This window comes from Phalacrocorax aristotelis, chromosome 6 (assembly GCF_949628215.1).
Source record: "Phalacrocorax aristotelis chromosome 6, bGulAri2.1, whole genome shotgun sequence".
Classification (NCBI taxonomy): Eukaryota; Metazoa; Chordata; class Aves; order Suliformes; family Phalacrocoracidae; genus Phalacrocorax; species Phalacrocorax aristotelis.
The window spans coordinates 60,413,080-60,436,449 of record NC_134281.1 but is presented as its reverse complement, the minus strand read 5'-3'; the positions used below and the strand labels follow the sequence as shown (position 1 = coordinate 60,436,449).

Below are 23,370 nucleotides of genomic sequence, written 5' to 3'. Positions count from 1 at the left end.
TACTACAACTGGAATATAGCAAAGAGGACATTGCTAGCAAAATTGAAATATAGTATTGCCAGAAGAATAAAAAGCCTAGAAACGGTAACACTAAGCCTATTCTTAAGAAATAAGGCATAGATCATGAATAGGAATTAAGGCTGGTTTTGAAATAGATTAAGCAGTAGATGAATGAAATTTAAACTCGGTCACATAAGATTAACAACAGAAAGGAGTACACACACATCAAATTGAACCTAAAAAAATCGCTTATGATTCTGAGCAAAAGAGGTAAGACAAGGCCTATAAATATTATTTCCTCGTTTATGGATTATAATATTGCTGTGTACTGAATTCTAAATTGTCTTACTTTAGCCACAGATTTTAAGAAATCCTGCACTGACAGGGAAGTTCATGACAGTACTGTCTAGAACAGACAGGAAAAAACAAAAAAAAAAAACCCCAACAAATCAACTTACATTCACATTTTCTAAAACAGGTTAAAAGAACCATTAAGTTAATTGCTTTCCAATACTGTCCTTTACCGAACAGTAAAAAGGATTTACAGAGCACGTATATTCACTTGGGCTGGGTAAGCTCAAAGCAACTTTGTAAGCAGAGCAGTATCCCTCTGAAAGGTACAGGACATCTACAGATATGTACGTAAATATTCACAACAAGTGGTTTTCTGTGCTGTGAATATTGAAGAAAAAAAAAAAGAAAAAAGAGAAGAAGCATCTTGTGCCATTTTACTTCACATTCTTGTAATGAATGATATGTGCCATCATAATACGTAATGATCTTACCACTTATATCCATTTTGAAAAATGGTATTTAGGCTCCAAAATTCCTTTGTGATCCAAATATTAATACGTGGAATAAAATATTTGAAATATTCACAAGACAGTAGCAACTCTTAATAAATTTTTGTAGAAACAAAAGATTTTAATCATACAAGGTATGTTCCCACGTTTTATCCCATTTTCCTCTAAACCTTCTTGAGTAGCTTGATAATCATCCCTGATGTTATATGGCCACCATTTCACCATTTCAGTTATTGTTATATTCCAGTAATACAATTACAAGATGTGCCTGTTTTTACCATGTCTTTTTACGGTGACTCCATGGAACGGAAACAGGTTTTTCCCAGATAAATCCAGCAACCATTGGACAGCTGACTTGCACAGGCCAACAATTTCCACAGCAGAGCCATCTCTAAAATAATAATGATTAGAAAAAAAGCCCAAGAATTACTTTAATAAGGCTATTAAAATTCGATAAGTAACTGGAAAAAAACCAAACCTCTAAGTCTCTCATTTAGACACTTTATTTTTCCCTATTCTCCTACTATTTCATTGTTTCTCCTATATGAGCATCCCAAAGTTCTACAGTACTGCAGTGTTTTGTGAATAACAGCTCCATCATCATCACTACTGTCACGGTTTTCTAAACTTCAGTCACACCTCTCACTCATATTTTCTTGAAGTCCTTAGACATTCTTGTGTCTCCTTGCAAGGCAGCTAACTCCATCCCTTTGAGTTTTAGCTGCTCTTCTCTGTACCATCCGTTATTGTGTCCTTCGAGACTAGCACTACACATAACACTCAAGATCCAAGTGCATCTTGCAGGTGCAAGGCCTCACAAAGAGGCAGAATTATGCCCTCTGTGTTGTTCTAAAAACCCTTACTGAGGACACCCAGTATTATTATTTTTATTAGCTTTTTTGGCTGCTGCTGTACATTACAATTTCAGAAAGCTACCAATGCCTCAGATTTCCTTCCTGTGCTGTAGCTCAGTTCTGGCAGCATTGTATAGGTATGGTTTTGACTATTTTTCCCCTAGATGCATATCTTCATTTTATCTACACTGAAGCTTACCTGCCACTTTTAGGCACACCGAGTTTTATGGGGTACTTTTGAGTTTCGTGAAGGGCCAAGAATAAGAGAAGAGAACATTAGCATAAGCAGACTGTGTCAATTTATTTTTATTTAGATCAGTAGGGTCCCACCTGATAAAGATACAATGGTGGAAAGGGTGGAAAATAAGTGAGGTTTTCTACCAGCTAACAGTCAGGAAATGAGCTTGATTGTAAACTGGCCAACAGATTCTTTTTCTTCTGTACAATGTACTGATTTGAAGTGGTATTATCATACCCAGCTGATTTGCACAGATTTAAAATAATCTTATACCAGTGACGAACACAAAAAAAGGATAAGCCCCAAACAACTTGATCCTCTGATGTAAAACAGTTTCCAATACACAGGTTCTCAACTGCACAAGCACTTTTGTGATTTAGATAATATTTTGGCCATAATAGATTACTCAAGTCAAAAGCGAAGCATTAAAACAAGCACTAAATGCACTTCTTGGCTTGCTTCTTTTTTCAGGTGATACTCAGATAACCATCAGAGGCACACATTTCATATTATATTATATGGGGTATTACTGCCTGCCTGATTTAAAATTTTTTCTCCAGGATCACTGATTTAGTCCCTTTAGGGCAGGCAGCTCAACCTCTCTTGGCTCCCCATTAAAATGCCTGATTTGTCGAGCAAGATGATGTTTTCCTTCAGTTCTGTCCCACAGATGGCAATCGATTTAAAACCGATGCTGTACTGAACACAAGCAAGGATGCCCCCAGCAGTCTCCTAGCACCTAGTAAAGAGCTTATTTTGAAAAACATTTAACCTCAACTTTAAAAACTTAGATGTTGTAGGTATTTTTGAATTCTAAATAAGATGTATTCAAACAACACAATTATCAATAGGTGTCTCCTACAATAAGTCTGAATAACAACATACTGTTAGTACAACAAGTATAGTTTTTCCTAAATTACTTTTTACCACTTGAATTCAAAAGTTGACTGTGCATGAAGCCAAGACCATGCCAGAAGCTGAGCACTTCACCTGCTCAAAACACACCCTTTTCCTTTGAATAAGCACAAAGAAAAAAATGATCATTCACATTCTATTAGGCAGAAACATTCAGAACATTTCTGAGATGCATTCTCAGATGTGTTAATGGAAGGCACAGTAGTTCTGCAGAAGAATTTCAGTTTAAAAAAAAAAATATTTAAAAAACACCCCCCCAAAGCCTTGATTTTGTACCTTGGAGTAGCAGGAATTCCTCTGTTGCGAGCTCTGTCGCTCTCTCCCATTTTATCCATCCAAGTGCCACAATTGAAGCGGTTCCCTCCGAAGACAAAGCCAGTTTCACGGTCAACACCCGCAGTTACATTAAAACCTGCCAAGCAAGAATATAATGTGTGAAGTCTATATTTTAAACAAAACAAAACTTCAGCTGCCCCCCTCCTGCCCCAGCCCAAGCCTCCTAAATAAACAAAAACCTCTCCAAATGAGAGGTCTGAGGTGGGCTTCTGAAAACAACTGTACTTTTTAAGTGAGTTTTTATTTAAGGTAACTTGTACCACAATATATAAACAATTGCTAATAATAAACAATTAGGCACTTTTTAAACATTAAATATCTTTAAAATAATGTAGTTTTAGCTGCATGGAACAGGTCATTTTTCAAAAATATACTCAATAGGTAGAGGAAAAGAAATACAGTCATCATCTGTTGACTTGCATAGCAAGTGTTCTGTATATGTTACCTTCATCTCTCATGTTTTGATCTATCTGCGGTCCAGCATTCCTTTCTCGGAAATTAATGCCTTCCATGTGTCGCTGCATTGCTTCCTGTATTACTTCATAAAGTGGCTGATCCTACGTTGATTGCACGTTCGGATGATATGTGAAAGGCAAGAGGAAAAACAAGTAGAAAGACTCTATGTAATGTGCAAATAGTAGCAATTTTAGCCTCTAGTTTATGATATTTCAAAAGAAAAGCATCTAACATTTTCAGTAGCATCTCTGTCAATGGCAATACACTACATACAATTTTTAATATAAACATTTTTTTCAAGACAAAAAGCAAAGAACACATTTAGAGGCTGATGGAGTTTTTTTCTCCTCCATCCGTAACCCCCTGCACCTGTCTCATCATGTGATGTAGCGAGAAGTGCCTAAAATATGGAATTCTTGTGCTATCATCAAATTTCACCATAAACAACAGAATAGCGACAGGTTCTTGTAGCTAGAAAAATTATATCCTTCCGTTGAAAATTTATAGTTGTGTTAAATACTTAAAATCAGAAGTCATCTTTACCACAGTGCCTGCAGGCTGAGGAGAAGAGTCATCTCTTGGGTACATCCTAGAGACAGGACACCTTAGAATGTCTAATCCATTTGGAACAATTTTACAGTAGTCCTGGATACACTGAAGCCACCACCACACAGCATCACGACAGTTGTATCTGGCGTGTGCCCCCTGGCCAAGCAGATTGGGAATGAGACCATGTCTTAAAGTCCCACCAAATGCTAAAATGATGTTTCTAGAACAAAAGAAAAACAGTCTTGACTAAGTTACTTTCAAGGCCATTATTGGACGAAGCGTTAAGTACAAAGTGCACAAGTTTACTGTAATAGCAAGGTAAATCAAGGAGACAAACAGGATGTTAAAGACATGCCAAAAGTTTGCTGTTGAAAGTTACAAATTACTTAGAATCACAGAATCATTAAGGTTGGAAAAGACCTCTAGGGTCATCAAGTCCAACCCCCAACCCAACACCCCCAGGCCTCCTCAACCATGCCCTGAAGTGCCACGTCTACACATCTTTTAAACCCCCCCACGGACGGTGACTCCCCCACCTCTCTGGGCAGCCTGTGCCAGGGCCTGACCGCTCTTGCAGTAGAGCGGCACTTCACTTCACATGAACTTCTTTTACAACGAAAAGCCATCTATTCCCTACAAATTCCCTGCCATGAATACACTTAAAACAGTTTATGAGACATCCAACACTTGCTAATATGGAAAAGCCAGTTTGCTTTTTCATAGGTAGTGATATAGAGCCTAAATCCAAATCCCACTGCGGACACAGGATAGGCTGTTACTGACACTGTTTATGATTACCCTGGTACCCATTCTGACGGGTGGGGTGGAATGGGGACAGAGGGCAGGAGTAGATGGGAATTTCCTATTAAAATACAGAGAGGTGACAGCAACTGAAGTGATGAGAAGTTTGAGAATGGTTGCATGTGCCTTGCAGAAAACAGATTCCAACTAGCTTGAAAAGGGACTATAAACATACTTAGCAGACTGCAGATCTTACTGCATGAGAAAGGTAATAGTTGGTCAAATGTACAACTGCATAAATACATGCCAATTTAGAACAACTAATATTTATGTTTGTGTCATGTCGCGAGCTCCACACAAATTAGAAGATTAATGGAAATATCAAATCAATAGATCTGGCTTATATCTGGCTCATTTGTCAGGTTAAATAAACATCTACATATATCAGGTTGTAAGAATCTAAAATTATCTGATTTCTAGTATTAGTAGAAAAATACTAGCAGCTACCAAAAAAAAAATTCACAATAGACATGCCATCATACCTTTCTGATTAAAACAGTATTCTCTTGCTACTTCAAATTTTTAAATAAACAATTCTGAAATAATTCTGAAATTATTGCTCAGCAACAACGATGCAAGCTCACGTGAAAAACAATCACTGCATATGAGGACAAGCAGCAGTGTTACAGGGGTTAAAATTACCTTATCTATACACAACATCAGCTTCCTATCAGTGCTAAGAAAGCAAGAGAGAATCATTTAAGTAGTATTTTTAATTCCACCGAGGGAGAACTCCCAAATCCATCTACGGCCATTAAAGTTTTATACTGCACATCAACTGTTTCTAACAGCTTGTGTGTCATCTCTGGTTTTGAGAGCATGCCTTCTTCCTAACTACCTGCAAAGCCCATAAGAACTAAATGTAAGTCAGTCTTACCTTGCTTCTAGATAGCGCCCAGTAACTAACATTAGACCTCTCAGTGCAATAAACGTATCCCTTCCCCAAGAGCGAAAAATTCCAGACGAGAAGTGAGGCAGACCTAAAAAGAAATGTCATTGTTCGTTTACTTTATTGATATGGCAGAAAATTCCAAGCACACATGTAAGCATAAAATAACCAGAAGTAAAAACATATTCACAATTAAGATATTTAACCAAGCTTCTAGACAAAGTTCTTGATAAAATGAAATAAAACCTCATTTCAGAACAATTATCTTCTAGAATTTCAAGACCATACAACAGAATTTCTCCTATCAATAACAGTCACATTTAAATTTTTAATAAATCACTTTGTAACTTAACCAAATGCCATCCTTCAATTAAAAGAAGCAGAAAGAAAACTAACAAACAAAAAGCCAGAACTATGACAAGATTTAGTGCTTTGTTGGCAAGAGTTTATGAATGAGAGCCGTGCCATCTCAGTAGCATAAAGGGGATAAGACTGGGGAGCTATTAATTTCTTCAGCCCAAAATTGTTCTCAGCCACTATTAAAGGAATTCTGCTTCTCTTTTCCAGCAGCTTCTAGAACTACATCTTACTGCAGACATTATCACATGTAACTTTAATAATGATTCTGATCGATAAAGCATAATAATTACAACAATAAGGTCCATCCTTGTCTTTTCATCCATTTATTAACTTTTTCAATCTAACAAACAAAAAATTCCATCTGGTAAAGTTTCAAACCAGCAGTCTCTTGTGCATCCTGATGGAACAACATTTTAACCTCCATCACTTATTTTTCCAAAGTATTTGCTAATACTCAAAAATGGCCTCCGCACTTTGCTGGTATATGGCGATAGGATGATCCATGTACGTGTTAAAAATCTCAGAGACAAATACCAGTAAATATGTGAAGGGAATATTTAAAACCAAACCTGTTAGTATAATTAACCTCTATGACCAACTTAAGGGAACATTGTGCTTCTGTGTTTCTAGGTGACACTAAAGCAGGCAAACGGAATGTTATTAAAATGAGAAACTAAAAGCAATAAAGTTCTATGAGAGAAAGACAGATGGCAAAAAGAAGAAAATAAACACCCCAGCGAGAAAGATGCCATAGAATCTGTAGATGTTAAAAGTTTCTATGGTTTCAGAAAACGAATGGGCCAACTCAGAACAAAACCAAATTCATTCTAAGCCACTAAACACTGAAGGTAATACTTCTGACATGGGAAAGTGCACAATTCAAAGACTGCCAGATGCTGGCAGAACATTCTGAGGTATAAACACTATTTGCTGATTGCTTTTATGCTCTTTTTTCCTTTTGGAGACAGTTTCAGATCAGGCATTCTTCTGGTCTGCTAATGGTTCCTTCTTTTTCTGAGAAGTTGTAAACAATAACTTCACCCTTGTACTCAATCACAATTCAGTTCTTAAATTCATGTTTAAAAAAATAAAATGAAACCTATTATGCTAAGTACATTTATCTCAAGGAAGTCTTCTGGAAAGTAAGAGAACATACTTGTGAATCTCCATACATAATCGAAGTGGTTATAGCTAAAAATCTCTCTAAATAAAGTGTTTATAAAGCCCCCCCAACACCCTCCAGGAGCAGTAACAAAATGGTTGTCCCCAAGAAGTATTGCTGGACAAAACTCCCATATTTTTTAATATGGGCAAATCTTTTATCTTAAACACAAAGTTAAAACACAGGGGAAAAGTGAGGAAAATGACTACCTACATTTTACACATGGCTGCTGACATATGGATCCCAAGCCCAATGGAGACAGTTTAAACATAGCGACTAAAAATGGTTTAACTATTTTGGAAGACTTTTTATTTTTTAAATGTTGCCCTCACTCACCAGCTGCCAAGGAAACACAACACTGTTCTTTCTCATTTGTAATCTCATTCAGCCTATAGGGAACATCAGGTAAGGAAGGAGACAGATCCGGCAGACAAGAATATCTTCCTATCCCGCACATCTGGACTGAACCCAAGGAAAGGTGTTTAACAAATGTCGATCCATTCTGCACAAAGCTGTAATTCAACATAATTAAATTAAAATAAATCCTTGTTCAGCAATATCAATCTATAAAATGTACCCTTTTTCATTTACAATTATTATTATGCATAATATAATGAACTGACAATGAGTTAATATTAGTATTTTGCATTAACTAATTTTGTGCGTAAGCTTTAATTTGTAAATCACTTTTTTCCCCAAAAGGGGTACACCCAATGTTAGCTTTAAATTTTAATTTAGTAATGCCAACAGGAGCGTTTACGTCAAATACTTCTAGAGAAAAGGGTTAAAAAAAGGGAACTGGTTTGGTTTACTTGATTCCTACATACAGATTGAAGACGCCAAAATATGATAAAAGATATTTCACTATGAACAAAAGTTTGCCAAACCTAGCATTTTTAAAGATTGCCACATATTTATACATATTCATATATATAAGGTAAATTAATAATCAGTTAACACATTGTCTAAAACAATGCAACCCGTACTCCTGACTAGTTCATCACGAAGCATTTCTTCACAAAATATACTACTTTCCACACGATATCACAGCCGTACCCAGTTCTATACCCATTTTAACATCTGTATTTTTACAAAATAATACTGATTTGTTCAGAATGTTCATAGCTAGAATAAAGCCTCCATTAAAATCCATCTCTCCCTTCCTTTTCCAAGAAACAAAGAAGCAGCAGACACTGAGGATTAAACAGTTATTTCAAGAACCAAGCAAAGTGCTCAGATAAGGAAGGATATTTAGCTGTGTTAGAGAAGAAATGTTGGACAAAGCATCAGCATCAAGTACAATCTGATATTTTCTTTTTTCCCTGAACTTCAAAGAATCATTGTGGTTGTACTAAAATTAGAGCAAAAAAAGTTTCTGAAGCCTGGCAAAGAAATGCTGTCTTAAGGCTCCTCCTCCTACTCCACAATGCCACTAGTAGGTATAAATTCAAACCATTGATAGGCATCTGAACTCTCAACCTTCCAAACCACAGTTAGATGATGGACTTGATGTTCACTACCAATTTTACCCTTTTAAATCGAATGAGTATGAAAATATTCAAATTACATTCTCCAGCAGATAAAACTTAAAAAGGTCCAAATATATACAGACACCTCTTTCGCTCTGATACACCAAGCATACCTAGACATCTGATGCCATCCCACATCCAGAAGCGTCGTGTATGCACCCACTAATATGGCATCAAAGTAACATGGGATGAGGTAACGTGGAATTCTCTTTAGGTAGACAAACATGGCCTTCAACCATTTACCAACCTATTAAAATACAATATAATTAGAACTTGATAACACTAGGGTTCAAAAAACCAGTGCTTTCAGGATCCATGCAGCTAAAGTATTTGTCACAGGTTTTGTACATGTATTACACCCAAGTTATGTCTCTCCACCACACCGATGAGGTTATCTTCAGTTATGAATAACACCACTAGCGTGCAACCATTTTTGTCTAAGAAGTTGTCTGTGCTAGATATTAGTGGTAGAACTGCTGTACCCTTCTGCTCCAATATTTGAGCCAAGAGAGATGAACTCTAAGAAAAGAACTAGGAAAAAAATCTGTACTATATCTGTACTATGACACAAACGGGCAACAACATCAACTATGGAAAGAGATTATATTTTGCTAGGTTTGTAGGAAAAAACCAAAGATTGTCACAAAGAATTTATTCAAACTGAGTAGCAAAGGAAAGCTGCAACTTTCAAAATGCATCGCTACAACACAAGTGTGGGGAGGAGGTTTCTCATTGCTCAAGTACTGAGCAGATGAAGCTTGAGATCTGGAATAGAAAAATTATTAGAAGGCTAAATTATGTACGGCCACTAGTGAAAATGACTGCAGATCTGGCTCTAGGACTCAGGATTCTGGAGCTTCACCATCCTTGTGTCACTGCAAAATGTTTGAAACCTGGGAAGTATTTCTTTTCTTTCCTTCTAGTACTGTTTAGGAACATTATGACAACGTACTAGGAAGTCACTAAAGATTTAAACCTTGCAGATGAAGAAAGTACGTGTCAACACATTACATGATGACACTATACTTTTAACCTGGAAATTATGAAAGGAAGGTTACTTATGTAAACAGTGAAATTGTTCAGTTTCATGTGACTTCAGTATGGCTATACGTACTTTATATTTTCTGCAAAACAGAATGAGGTGTTACAAATTAAGAACTCAAAAAGCACACAGAAATAAATAAGCAGTCTGTGAAGAACAGTAAATCTGGCAAGTATCAAACTAGCTTCCCTTCTGCAAAAGCCCCGTCTCTGAGGTCAGATTCAGCATTCCCTTCAGCCCAACATTAGATTGCTTTATCCATTCTTCTGCTTTATACCACTACACTCGACTTCAGGAACAAAATGAATTAAGAATGCTAAAGCCTTTACTATTATATTCAGTATGTAAGTTACCCAAATCAGGTCTTCACCTTGTGAAATGAATAAAGCAGTTGCTGTGCAGGAAAATAAAATATGGCAAAGAAAGAAAAGGACTGTATTGTAACGCAGCTATACAGGTAACTTGAACGTCAGTAATTCCCATCTTCTCAGAGCTTGAATATGCAATATTACTATAACTGTATGATAACCTTGTATGCCTCAACAGTATTTAGGCTCTCTTTTGAAGTCATAGAGAAGACTGAATTTAAAAATACACCAGTAATTGAAAAGGAAACAAACTAGTAATTTAAAACCCCAAGATCACCAAATAAGCATTTTTACTCACTTCTGCACAGGCTCCTGCACGTGAAATCAGACGATTACTGACATAATCAATCATCCAGTCTCCAGATCTCAAATTATCACAAAATGGATGACCCAAATCATTCTTTGGTCTAATGTCTGCCATCACTGACATTAACCCTGAAGATACAAACCCAACTCAGTATTAAAAGACACACCACTATCACAACCAGCAATTACAATTCAGGAGGAAAATAGTACATAGCAACCAATGCTTTAATTGGATTTAACTCATGTATCATACATCTGATAAACGACTGACACTCCCCAGTAATCTAGTAATGCCTAGGGTTTAATTAATGTGACTTTTCAAGCAAGGGCATTGGTGTTAAAACACAGACCGACATTTAATTCTGCAGCCCGTAGTATCGAGAGAGAGGCATGTTGTTTTAGGATGTCATTTCCTGCGTACAGCACTGATTAGTAGCATGATCAAGCAGGAAAAACCTTACTGGTTTTTATCCACACAATGGCACTAGCCATAGAATAGCATTAAGGTATGACCTAGATTGAACAGCTCTATTTCACTTTTTTACCTTCACAGAAAAAAGAATGCTGAAACTATTACCTTGGAGGCCTGCATATTTCAGCGGTGACCAGTTTGGTATATTGTAACAACCTCCACCGTCTTCTTGTTCTTCTGCCTCACACCTATACAGTACTTGATTTAGGTCAGCCAAAGTTAGTTTAGATGCAATACTGAAAAAAACAGTGGAGAGAAAAAAATTTCCAGACCCAAAAGCAACATTAGTAGGGAGATGGAGAAAGGATTTCACACATACTAGTTCCAGACTTACATTAAAATAATTAAACATACAAAACTCTCTCACCACTCAATCTTAGAAATTAAGAGCCTGATTTTTCAGATGTCCTGGTCCGTTGTTTTGGTATTTATTTAGAAACACGGCATTAAGCACAAACCCCGAACAATCATACCCCAGCACTGACAAGCACTCCATGTTAGTAAGTCTACTTTAAGCAGCAGTTACACAGAACGTGAGCAAAAGAGCCTGGGAAGTTTTTAAGTTCTAACCCTGCTTAGTATTATACATATAAAAAGAATATCTCAGAGTTTTTATTGTATTCTGACAATCCAAATATACCCATAGTAACAAAAAACCTCCCAGACCCTCGCTTTAAACAAACTGGTTTTTGCTCCCATTGTAGCTCTCTTGGTTCTACTTCAGAAACTTAAAGAATACTCACGAAGAAAATAACGTTTTTAATATAGGTGCTGAATGATCATCAGGAAGACTTCCAGATTTAAAATGGGGGCTGAACTGGATCAAATGATTGCGGAGTACACCAACAGCCTCTTGTGCCTTTGGGTCAAGACTAACTCTGTAAATATGAATGCATAACTTGTCAAAACGCAGCACTTAAAAAAAACTATTCCCAAGTTTCAAAACAAAGAATCCTATCATGTATTTTAACCAACACAGCCACTTGGCAATCATAACAACGTACCTGAACACTATTACGCTTCCTGGTGTTAATTTTTCAAATTCTATTTCTTGAACAAATTCATTTGGCCCTTTTACGGCAGTTCCAGCTTGCTTTATAATTTTACTGTCTTTAATCTTAGAAAAGAAGACACATTTGCAACTGAAATTTAATGTCTTTTTTTTCTAATACAAAATATCACAAATTACGAAACATGAGTGAGGGAGGCTAATTACCTGGATATGCTCTCTGAGTTCCATTGTGAAATTAGGCAATCCATTTATAAAACGTTCATCTTTTTTGTAAGGACTAGAGTTTCTCTCAATAGTCCTAGCCTCAAGTACTACTTCTTCAATTTTTCCTACAAAAAGTTAAATCATGTACCTGTTAAGATACTTTAAAAAGTGATTCTCTTGAAAACGTGACACAAAACCTAAAACTAAAAACCTAAATATTCAAAACTACCAGTCGCAGTTGTACAACTAAAGAACAACCAAATGTGACAAAACATATCGGAAGTGTTTTAAAATATCTTATAAACATTCATTACATGTTCATTGGTTGTATTGTATTTAAAACTGCAAATCTGTTATTTTATAATAAATTAACCATAAAAATCAGTCAACAATTAGTGAATTACAACCTGTCTTTTACTGATCACCAGCTCTGTTAGTTACCTTATTATCTTTCAGGAGACTGTATTAGATTGGTTTCCAAACTGCAGCTGCAGATGGTTCATCTTAAAAGTGTAACAACTTACATTAATATTAAAATATTCTAATGTTCTCTATCCTTTCAGTAATCTACAAACTGAAGTATATGAGTTTTGCAGCCACTTGTGTCTTAACATATAATGTGACAGACTTAAAAACAGGCACACACATACACTCAAAGGATTGAGTATACTTAAAAAGCCAGTTTGGAAAGCTGCTCTTCAGAAAGATGGCCAGGTAAGGTGTAGAAGTCGTTATACTTTGCTACTATTAATTATAGTAAATGCTTTGTATATTTAATTCATATTATGTATTTATTACCTATATATTATCTTTATATTAACTTATGCATTAAGATGTTCTTATTAAGATCTATTTTAAAACCATTGCTGAATAGCAATGACATCAACAAATACGGTAAGATTTTAGCCTTTTCCCCCGTATAACACTTAACAAACAGTAATCCCCCCCAACTCTGTACAATTAACCATCTTGCTGTTAACTATTTCTTCCTAGTTCACAAACAAGACAGTAAATAAAACCACACCCTCATGGGGAGCTTACAGCAGGAAGTACACTCAATATACTCTGAAAGCCCTAATCAAGGTTAAGTTTGGCATTGTTTCTTTAACCACTTCTGGTGCATGCATGTTAGTACATATAAAAAGAGTGATACCTACTGACAAATCTCATATTGATTTCATGTATTTGAAGCTAAGAAGTATGGAATTAGAATACCTTGAATTTTTCGTACACCTGCCATGTCTTGAAAAGAAATCTGATTACCTGGGATACACATTTCAGGTACTTCTTTACTGTAGAAGGAAGTTTTAGGATCCCTGAAAGCAGTTCGACTTACAGCCACCACAGACTGGTGTGTGTTAGGACAGTGTCTCGTCACTGCCACTATATCTTCATCAACTTGATCTACATACACCTAGAAAAGACATACCATTGCAACTGTGCTCACTCAGAACATAAATATGGAGCCATCACAATGCTACCCTCACTTCTTGCCTGATTAAAGCCTTTAGCCCCCAGCTCCTGATGCAGCCTGTTTATGGCCAGCCTTCCTGCTAGAATTCCCGTTTGGAAATTAACTTCACCAGAAGTCAGGTGTGCTGCTGGATTCCACTTTGAATAAAACCTCTCTTCAGATACTACAGAGATCTGTAAAGAAATGAAGATTTAAGCAAATATCAACTACTCCGAAACAAAAAAATCCTCCCAGCTGGAGGTCGACTATATCAACAATTCAAGTTTCATATGAAATTGGACAATCTGAAGTAATGCGAGCTAGTAAACTGCTTGGAATTGCAAATAAAATAAATAAAAATACATGCCCTAGGACAAGAATAAAGTTTACATTTTAAAAATTAACTTCAGAGTTAAACTGTAGACACATACCTGGTGTGGTACTAGTTCATCGTAGCCTTTGGTGCTTCCTGTAGCGCAGCATGCCATGGAAACAATCATTGCACTAGGAAGAGCATCGTATGCAGATCGGTGCTATGTTAGAAAAATAGGTAATAAATAGTGAAACAAAGGCATAACTCACCCCTCCCAATTCAGCTACAGAAGATATACTCAGTTTAGCAGAGGAACTGCTAATCACATGACCATCATTTTCTCAATCACAACAGAATTATTGAAAGAAGTTACTACAAATGCACCAACTAAAGCAGCTTAAGAGAAACCCTCAGAAATAAGCACTCCCATTCCCAGTTCTCTCATTCTCTTCTGTAAAAGAGTTGCTTCGGAGAACAGGTTAACCAGCAGAGACAGAACCACCTAGAGTAGCTGGAATGAAAGATTCAAAGCAGATCTTTATATACTTTTTCCCTCGAAAGACAAATTCTTGAACATTAGAAGGAGTTGTAAAATTTTATTCTCTGCCTGAAAACTTGAAGATCTGAAACACATTTTTCCTAAACATCGCTCAGGAAAAACATCCAGATTGCACCAAGTCCTTCCATGGTTCAGAAATATCAATTCAGAAAATACTAAATGTAAACTTTGGCTTTCGGTTTAGGTGCTCACCTGAATTGGACATTCATTATCATGTGTAATATCCATGAACAGTGCATGAGCAATAGCTGGCATCAACGGCCTCAAACGTGGCTGAACAAAAGAGCCGACAGGTTCACCTCCAAAACGATAAACTAACCTTCCCTCTTCATGGCTGTTATAAGCAGTCATTGCCTCTAAAGAGCAAAATAGGTAAGTGTTTGCATAAGAATAACTGCCATGGAGTACAGCATGCACAAAGATGTTAATGCAGCAATTTACAGTTGTTATTTTGGTTGTTCAATCATTTAAAAAAAGAAAAAGGTCACATTAAAACTATATTCTCCAACGTGGATACACAGCCTTGGAGTATTCTATTTATTATATTATAGCAGAGAAAGCTAAGGGGGAAAAAGGGAGGAAAAAAGCAGAGATCTGAAACTGTTTCTCAGAGGCTTTAAGAAACTCATGCAACAAAAATCAAACATGATGCAGCACTCGCAGAGCAGAACTGTGCTACTACTTTTTTCTCTTGCTAGAGTGAAAAGAGTAAAATATTCAACCTGTGAACTAACGCAGGATGTCTTCTCTTATTTTACAGCTAGTACTGTATTTTCTGCCGAGTATCAAAAACGTCACAATACAAAAACTGTGCTTCTGATTACACAGAATATGAAATTAAAAGTGCAAAATCCAGAAGAAACCTTTTACTTGGAAAAAACACGTCATCTATAATCTCTCGTTGGAAAGAGACCACACAGACAGCAAGCCTACCTCTTATTAAGGAGGTAATGCCCAGCCTATTCACAAAGATATTGTCCAGCTCCTCATTTCCTGTGAACAGTTCAGCCACTACATACAAATCGGCTCGCAATTTTCTAGCTGTGTCCAGCATGTACTGCAAAAAGCACAGCCAAAAAAGCCACAGAAAGGGGAAAGGTAGGTACAGAAAAGGACAAGTTTCAAAGCTAGGCAGGGATTGGACAATAGGAAAATGCCGTGCAGCAAAGACAAACAGAAAGGCAAAATTAAGGAACAAAAAAAGTTGTTACACAGAAAAGGACACACAAACACAAGCAAAAAAAAGAATTAGCACACAACACAGGAGAAGTTAAACAGAACATGAAGAAGAAGAGGTAATTGCATAAGCGAAGAGCATGAATATGCAAGAAAAATAAAAAAGCATACCATGTTAGTTTCACATTAAAAACTCCAAACCATACACGACAATCCTACGTAATTTTCAGCTGCTTGTTGTACCTCTAATCAGGCTGGTAATTCCCAGGCGGTTGACAAAAACATTGTCAATGTACTCACTGCCCGTGAAGAGTTCAGCTATCACATAAAGATTAGGTCTGACTGATCTGGCTGTTGCTAGCATCTCCTATAGATCATAATACATTTTTAATGCAAGACATCCATCGTCAGCTATGTATATGCAATCATTAACATGAATATTAACCAAACACAAACGAGTTGTTCATATATACAGTTCATTAAAAAATATTAACAACCGGTAACATTCACAAAAAACCCATGTTTGTATTTTACACAGATTATTTATGGACTGAGTAATTCTAGGACATTCTCCGAAGACTTTAAGCTAATTACAACTTTGTTTTTAAACAAAATCTTAATTCAAAATGCAAGAACAAAGGCTGGATAGAAGAGATACTTGTTAAGGTAAGAAATCTGAGCATGACTTCAGTTTAAGCCTTCAAAGTTACCATTCCAAAAATAGCGAAAATAGGTGAAAGAATGGCAGAAGTTTTGAAACGGCTGCATTTAATTTCACATGGGCAAATCAACTTGTTTTAGAGAGGTCTTCATAGATTTAGGTAAGCTCCATAACCAAGCTAAGACTAAGTACTAACAAGCTGCAATACTCAAACTAGTGCTAACTTATAAGGTAAGTACAATTTCTGGATGTAGTCAGCTCTGTGGTAAAAAATAAGCATTAACCTTAGCAATACACCTGCCAGACTAAACTTTCTGCAGGTGTTCTTTACCAACTTTTTAAATTCTGGGAAGTGCAACATTTCCTGTTTAACTCAGCAATAGGAAAATAGATATAGCAAAGAAACACCAAGACTTTCAACTAAGTCTTGGAAATGACCGCAGCTAAAACTAACATACTGGATACTGGCAGTCAGCGCACTAAGTCCATCGCTATGTAAAGAAAAAGTTATTCAGGTCCATCCTCATTTGCAATATTTCAACCAAAGTGGAAAATTAAAAGATAAAATAGCTACACCAGTCTAGTAACTGCTTAAAGTAGCCGAAACCTTATCTAAACATCACCAGTCAGAAAACCTCGCTTATGATGTGAGAAGATCCATTCACACCTGAACTCTGCCACGTAGATCCTGCAGATTTTGTAGCAAGAGTGCAGGACTTATTTTGCAGACAGAAGCTGCTTTATAACAAACATGCTTAATTTCGCGTACCTCAGCTACGTGAATTGGCGTTGAGTGACAGTTGTCAAGACGAACACCATGGAAATATTTGGCAGTGATTTCCGTGTATTTCTTCATGTGTGCCCAGAGGTATGGGCAGTCTTCAGGTTTATTACCATAACGCAGTTTCACACTGTCTCCCCAGCAAATAAGCTCTCTTCTCAAGTAAACATTTGAACCTGTAAGGGAAATAAATTCACCATAGTGTATGTGTGTGTGCATATATATATATATATAGTATAGAGTATGCACCAAAATGAAAATGTTGTGTTTCATTTTCTATTGCTGAAGACTAGGAGGACACAGTGATGAAGAGTAAGAATTCTAACACCAACCATATCAACTCAAAATCTATATAGCGATGATCACTACACTGATGTATAATTCCAGACTACTCCAAGTGCATATTTTATTTTTATAGTGATACTGAAATAATTCTTCAGATTGAAATCAAATTCCTTTTAATTCTTTAAAGTTGTATAAAAACTGTACTTGAGAAAAAAATAAAAAAAGCAGCAAACAAAGGAACAATATCAGTAGTTCGGTTGTTTAAACTGGCCAAATTCAAAAAAGCATCTCACTGTGTTATCGTAAATTGCCACAGCACAATTTAAAATTGTATCTTCTGTTAACAGCAGACGGCGATGATGTAAGGCAAATTTCTGAAGTATTTAGGCAGGTAGGTCACTTAAATGGACAAAGTCCATAAATAATTTTTGTGTGTACAAAAATATTCGCCCTCCATCTAGTCTAGTTTCATATACTATTTTTTGCCTTCTTTTTGATGCAATCGATATAAAAAACACCATCTTTAAATCTGAGTTCACCTGTAATGGGCTTACTGCACAGAATATACTGATGGAGTTTTAACTATGACAAAGATTTAAATGATCAGACATATCTAGAAGTGACTTCTCTCCTATAATAACAATATCAACAACATAATTTAGTATCAGTAATATCATTTAGAAGACAAACAAACCAAACCACCAAAACCCCATGCTATTTGCAACACGCAATATCATGGAACTGTCAATCATCAGACCCCACATAAGAGAAATACAATTATTTTTGAGCCATCAGTCTTCTGAAGGTCTGTTTGCATTTATCTTATCTAAACCTGATCAAAGCATGCACAGGGTCACCACCAGTACGACACAGCTACTCCACTCCTTTCTGCTGCTCCTGGACCAGCTATACTGATGCCTCACCACAGTTAATTTAGCAGCTGAACCTTGATCAGGAAACTCTTCAGCTGAAAAGTACTCCTGCCTTAGAAAAGAGATTATTTTTCCGCCAGACTAATTTCCTGAGGCTCACATTATGGACACCTAAGAGATCTGGCCCATACAACGAAAGACGCACAAGAAGAGTAAGCTGCTAGTAAGTAAAGAGCAGGGACTGTAAGTCACCGCTACTTCCAAAAAATATTCACCTAAGCACAACCTACCTTTTATCTTCACTAACACCAACAAAGCTACATGGACAGAAAAATTGGCTTTCTTTGGATGTACACCATGATTTTTCTAAGGGCCTTTTATAGAACTTGCAGTTCCTATATTTATCCCCTTAGGTATCATCTTTTCCCACTGTATTCTCAGTCAAAATGATCTGTAGCATAGAACAAAAGGTATAAGAGAAGCATAAAGCACTCAAAAATCTATAGGGGAATTAAGAGAGAAAACTCAGTAATAGCGGTTAGGTATGCTAAATAAAGCCAGTGACTGAAGGAAAAAAATACAACAATCTGCCCAGAAGAAAGGGCAGTTGGCTAAAAGGCAGCTGAACAAAGACACCCTTGAAACATGTATTATCTTCATCCTTGCGAAGGAGAAAAAATAAAGTAAACAAAAAGCAGTGAAAGGGCTGTAGATTATTTTGCAGGAATGAGGTGTTTGCTAACTCCAGATCACTCTGTATCAATCAGATTAGCTTTTAAAGCAGACTCAAACTCGTAGATAGATGTTTTTAATTAGAATTAAACTGGCCTTTGATTCAGTTTACAAAGTGAATGACTACTCTGAAAACAATAGTTGTCCAATAAAAGCAAGGCTGACATCAATGCTGTCCCCGAAGGAGTTAGGTTAGAATACAATATTTTAGTGCATGGTTAATTAGTGCCCTATTCTACCTTTGGAAGTAATCTGCATACTTCTTTTGGATTAATTGGGTCACCTTTTGACTGCCTGACTGCTGCTCACTGGACCTTTCAAGGATTCAGGTTTTGCTCACAAATGCAGTAAAATACTATCCACCTTTTTACTGCATTAGTTTTCTGCCACACTGACATTGTCTTACAGAAATGCCAACAAGCAGTGGCGTTGGAACAAAGTACACAGCAAGCAAAGACAATGACAGAAGTGGGGAGGCAGGATGTCCCCGTTTTGGTGGCAGAAAGCCACTAGTTTCCCTCTCAAATCTTGCAAAACTGTACCTCAAATCCCAGTTCTTGCAGTTGATATTTATTCTGAATGGAAAATAGAAGTACTATAAACTGAGTATCTGTCTGCTATTCTGCAGCTTCATAGGAATACATCTGGAAAAAAGATGGATTAAATGAAACCTTTTTTGCTTTGGCTAGAACATCAAAAGGTTTATAAGAGGATTCAAAGTTCTTTTACAAACCTGGTTCTGCAAAGTTTCTAAGAGGATCATCTCCCATAACCCAGCCATTATGAGCCATGAAATAACAAGCTTTATCTGGCTGATGCATCATAGTTTCTTCTTCCTCCATAGTCAGCTCTTTGAACGGATAAGTAAAATACCTACGGAATAGACCAGCAAGTAAAAAAACCAAAGCAACACCATAAGGTAGGCTAAGCTGAAATTCATTGTCTTTGAAATGAAAATATCTGCTATGAACTGGCTTGTAGATAAATCAGATGCAACCCCCTCCCCCAGCTGCTAGCCTATAAATGATGAGGAGTTTTCTATTTTGTAGCATGTCTTGAAGGAAAAAGGACAGGTGTTGCCACTATCTTGGTGTCAGCTGGTAGCATAAGATTAAAGCCCTAGCCCTTCAGATTCAAGTTTGATGTACTCATGCTACTCATGTAAGGTGTAAACTTTCCTAGTTCCACCCCTCTTCCTCCCACAAGAGCAATTTGCACTATGTAAGGGTTCGATGTGCTCTGAGTATTGTTTCATGTTCTCTGGTCACATTTGTTTATTAAACACTTATCATTGTTCCTTAAATAAAAGGCAGTCAATTCATTTAGTGGCATTTGTCCATGGGAAAGAAAACAAACACTTGTACATAGAAGCGTATACTTTTAATAAACTTTGAACTCACTTTCCCTGGACAGATTCTAATAGTTTCCAAACAAAAACAAACAAACAAACAAAAAAATACCTGGTAACTAAAGGGTATTTTCTAGTGACAGGACCCAGCTTAGGACCGTCACCAGCCAGTCGTTCGTAAACCACAGTCCCCACAAGGCAATTGACAGCCTAGAAATAATTAAATGACACATTATTGAAATGCCTACATTTATTTGCAATTTAAAACAATTCAGCATTAAAACACAGTAATTATAAGACCTGCTCTTGGTGGTGATTAGTTTGTCTGTATTTTTCAGCATTCAGTTCCTCAATCCTCTTGCGAAACCAGTTACAACATTCTTCTATTGCAGCTGGTCCATTGCTTACCATGAGGACATTAAAAGTAGAGAACAATTAGAATAATCTATTTTTAAAAAAGGCAGTATAAATAACTAAAAGGAATGAAAAATTGAGTTTTCCCCATCTCTGAAAATAACTTCATTTTTTGGTTTTGCAAATCGAATTTCACTTGTGATTTTAACTTGTAATTGTTGATACAATACCTGTGTGGTATGAATGTCGCCAGTGCTATATTCATATCTACAGTACAGCCAAACCGTTTATAATCAGGGTCCTGAACTACTTGAAGATGTTGATTTCGATCAGATTTAGTGCTCATTTTGCCTAAGAACAAGACAGAAAAGAGCATTCATAACATAAAAATAGGAATTACATTTAAAAAGACCTACAACTTGTATAATTCTAGCATAGCAAAATATTGGTAGATAAAGGCTTTAAAGGTGTGCAAAGTCTTCAAACACTCTACTACCCCTCAAAGCATTCTTGTACGCTTAAATCAGTGCAGTAGATTTCTCACGTAGCAAAAAATGGGATTGTTTTCCAGCTTATTGTTAAGTTTACCTCTAAGTTTCTTGAACTATAACTACATAATCCACCTCCTCCAGCAGCATATGCATCCTTTACCTTGAGTTAGAAGGGTTTTAAATTCCTGCACAGCTTTGTTAACATCCACTTGGAAAAACTCCCATAGTTTAATTTTTGGATATATATCTTCCCATATTATTTTACGGATACACTATAAAAATAAAAATAATGTTAGTTAATAATGTTGATGATTAATATAATTAAGAAAAGCTAAGTGCTCATATGAATTGTTCAGAAAAAAAATATTGGGGATTAAAGGGTTATTTCACAAAATATATCTGCAAAGTATACACTACTTTTTGTGCACTTCCACAGCCTTAGAAATAGTACAGGTTTATTCAGCTGTTTATGGTGTTCATTAGCTTATCTCGTTCACTTACATTCAGGTGATGATCGTTTTCAATCAAGGCAGGGATCCCTTTAGCAGTGTACTTTCCATCAGCCACCATACAGGTCAAGTGCCACAGAGCTCTATCCAAGACCCAGGCTGGCTTCAGGTGAGGAGAATTTACAAGGTTGTAGCCACATTCTGGATGCATCCTGAGCCAATCACTGTTAGAAGCTTATTCAAGAAAGGGAGGGAGGGGGGAAAAAATAAGCGTACAAGGTGAACACTTAGTTGTTTTGTGCAAACATCTCAACACCAAGAAGTCAAGGTGCTATGGCACGTATACTAAGTGCACATTTCAATTAAAGTTTTCCATGCCAATAGAAAAACGTGCCTTACGCAGAGGGCTGCCTTACTGACAGCTATTTGTTTTGCAACAAATACAGTTGCAGAGACTGCAGAGAAACTTTTTGTTAGTTTCAGAAAAATATGCAATAGTACCACCAATTCTAAAACACTTTAAAAAGATCACATTTTTTGTTGCAGGAAATATATCATATAATGGACATGAAATGCTCTTTCTGTTTTGAAAGCCAAACATACATCCCAAACCAAGATGTAAGATGGCCCAGGTTGTTTATTTTTTAACATGCTTAACCCTATCAGATGATACACACAGCCAGAGAAGGAGCCTTCACTAGAAAATGGGTGTAATAGTCCAATACAGAGAGTAGTGCGCATGTAGCAGCGTGAGTAAGCACATACATAGCAGAGAGAATGTTGATTGTGAAAGTATGACAATGAAGAAAAAAATCTTCAAGAGTTAATTTCTTTCCATTTTTGGAACTGTCCTAAACACAGTTTATCTGAAAATAATTTTTTTTTAATCTCTGCAACTGAAAAACTAAATGTAAAAAAAAACAAACCAGAGTGCCTAAGAACAAAAAATTATTACTCAGGTTTTACAAGGGTTTACTTTCAAAAATTGTTTTTCATAGAATGTGTCTTCTCAATCCATTGTTTTAGAAAAGCAAAGAAAAATAGAAATAAGTACTTCACACAAGGGAAAATATATCACAAATTATTATATTGGAAACATGAAGAAAGAGCCATTAACATGCCCAAAATTATAGCAAAACAATTAAGACCTAAAACCCGACTTTGCTTAGTTCAAAGAATTTCAAACAGAGATGTCAGAAGGAAAGAAACGAGTCTACTCTCCCAGTCTGCAGTATGAACAGCTCTTCTGAACACCCTCTTACATTACATCTCAAGACCATTATGAACATGGCAAAATTCCATGGTTATAAGGTCAAACCATTTGTGGAAATTAAGATCTTTGTGGCTTAAATGCCACCTAAACTCAAAACACCATACTTATTTTAAGGTTACAAAAAGCAATAATAAACTCTGTCTGTTAAAGTCTCTTCTAGGCCAACCAGTTCTCCCCCCTTTTTTAATACATATACTACTGAATAAAATATTTTTCTCCAAAAAGCAAAACTAGCTTACTCGATTCATCTAGCAAGAACCAGAATTTACTATAAAGGATTTTCAAGAGTAAATACAATTAATTCTAAAAAGACAATATGTAATTTAA

The 23,370-nt window shown here is 36.4% G+C and overlaps 1 protein-coding gene across 6 annotated transcripts in view; it reads right to left on the bottom strand.

Moving 5' to 3' along the window:
* The window catches only part of AGL (amylo-alpha-1,6-glucosidase and 4-alpha-glucanotransferase), a 38,300-nt gene that overhangs the window by 6,606 nt on the left and 8,324 nt on the right, over positions 1-23,370 (bottom strand). For 5 of the 6 annotated variants that reach the window (XR_012661316.1, XM_075098197.1, XM_075098198.1 and 2 more), the window contains exons 6-29: positions 21,823-22,004; positions 21,482-21,593; positions 21,061-21,181; positions 20,777-20,879; positions 20,589-20,686; positions 19,862-20,001; positions 17,228-17,415; positions 15,555-15,678; positions 14,814-14,977; positions 14,181-14,282; positions 13,791-13,943; positions 13,560-13,710; positions 12,297-12,421; positions 12,085-12,197; positions 11,824-11,958; positions 11,186-11,316; positions 10,601-10,737; positions 9,006-9,139; positions 7,700-7,875; positions 5,830-5,932; positions 4,146-4,371; positions 3,592-3,703; positions 3,087-3,222; positions 1,082-1,194 (exon numbers count right to left, since the gene is read on the bottom strand). Coding sequence is in view for 5 of the 6 variants with exons in the window: in XM_075098197.1 (XP_074954298.1) it covers positions 1,082-1,194; positions 3,087-3,222; positions 3,592-3,703; positions 4,146-4,371; positions 5,830-5,932; positions 7,700-7,875; positions 9,006-9,139; positions 10,601-10,737; positions 11,186-11,316; positions 11,824-11,958; positions 12,085-12,197; positions 12,297-12,421; positions 13,560-13,710; positions 13,791-13,943; positions 14,181-14,282; positions 14,814-14,977; positions 15,555-15,678; positions 17,228-17,415; positions 19,862-20,001; positions 20,589-20,686; positions 20,777-20,879; positions 21,061-21,181; positions 21,482-21,593; positions 21,823-22,004 (3,279 nt within the window). In the remaining variant the exon portion in view is untranslated. Of the gene's footprint in view, positions 1-1,081; positions 1,195-3,086; positions 3,223-3,591; positions 3,704-4,145; positions 4,372-5,829; positions 5,933-7,699; positions 7,876-9,005; positions 9,140-10,600; positions 10,738-11,185; positions 11,317-11,823; positions 11,959-12,084; positions 12,198-12,296; positions 12,422-13,559; positions 13,711-13,790; positions 13,944-14,180; positions 14,283-14,813; positions 14,978-15,554; positions 15,679-16,040; positions 16,165-17,227; positions 17,416-19,861; positions 20,002-20,588; positions 20,687-20,776; positions 20,880-21,060; positions 21,182-21,481; positions 21,594-21,822; positions 22,005-23,370 lie in introns of all 6 variants that reach the window. The other variant, XM_075098200.1, reaches the window with a different exon arrangement.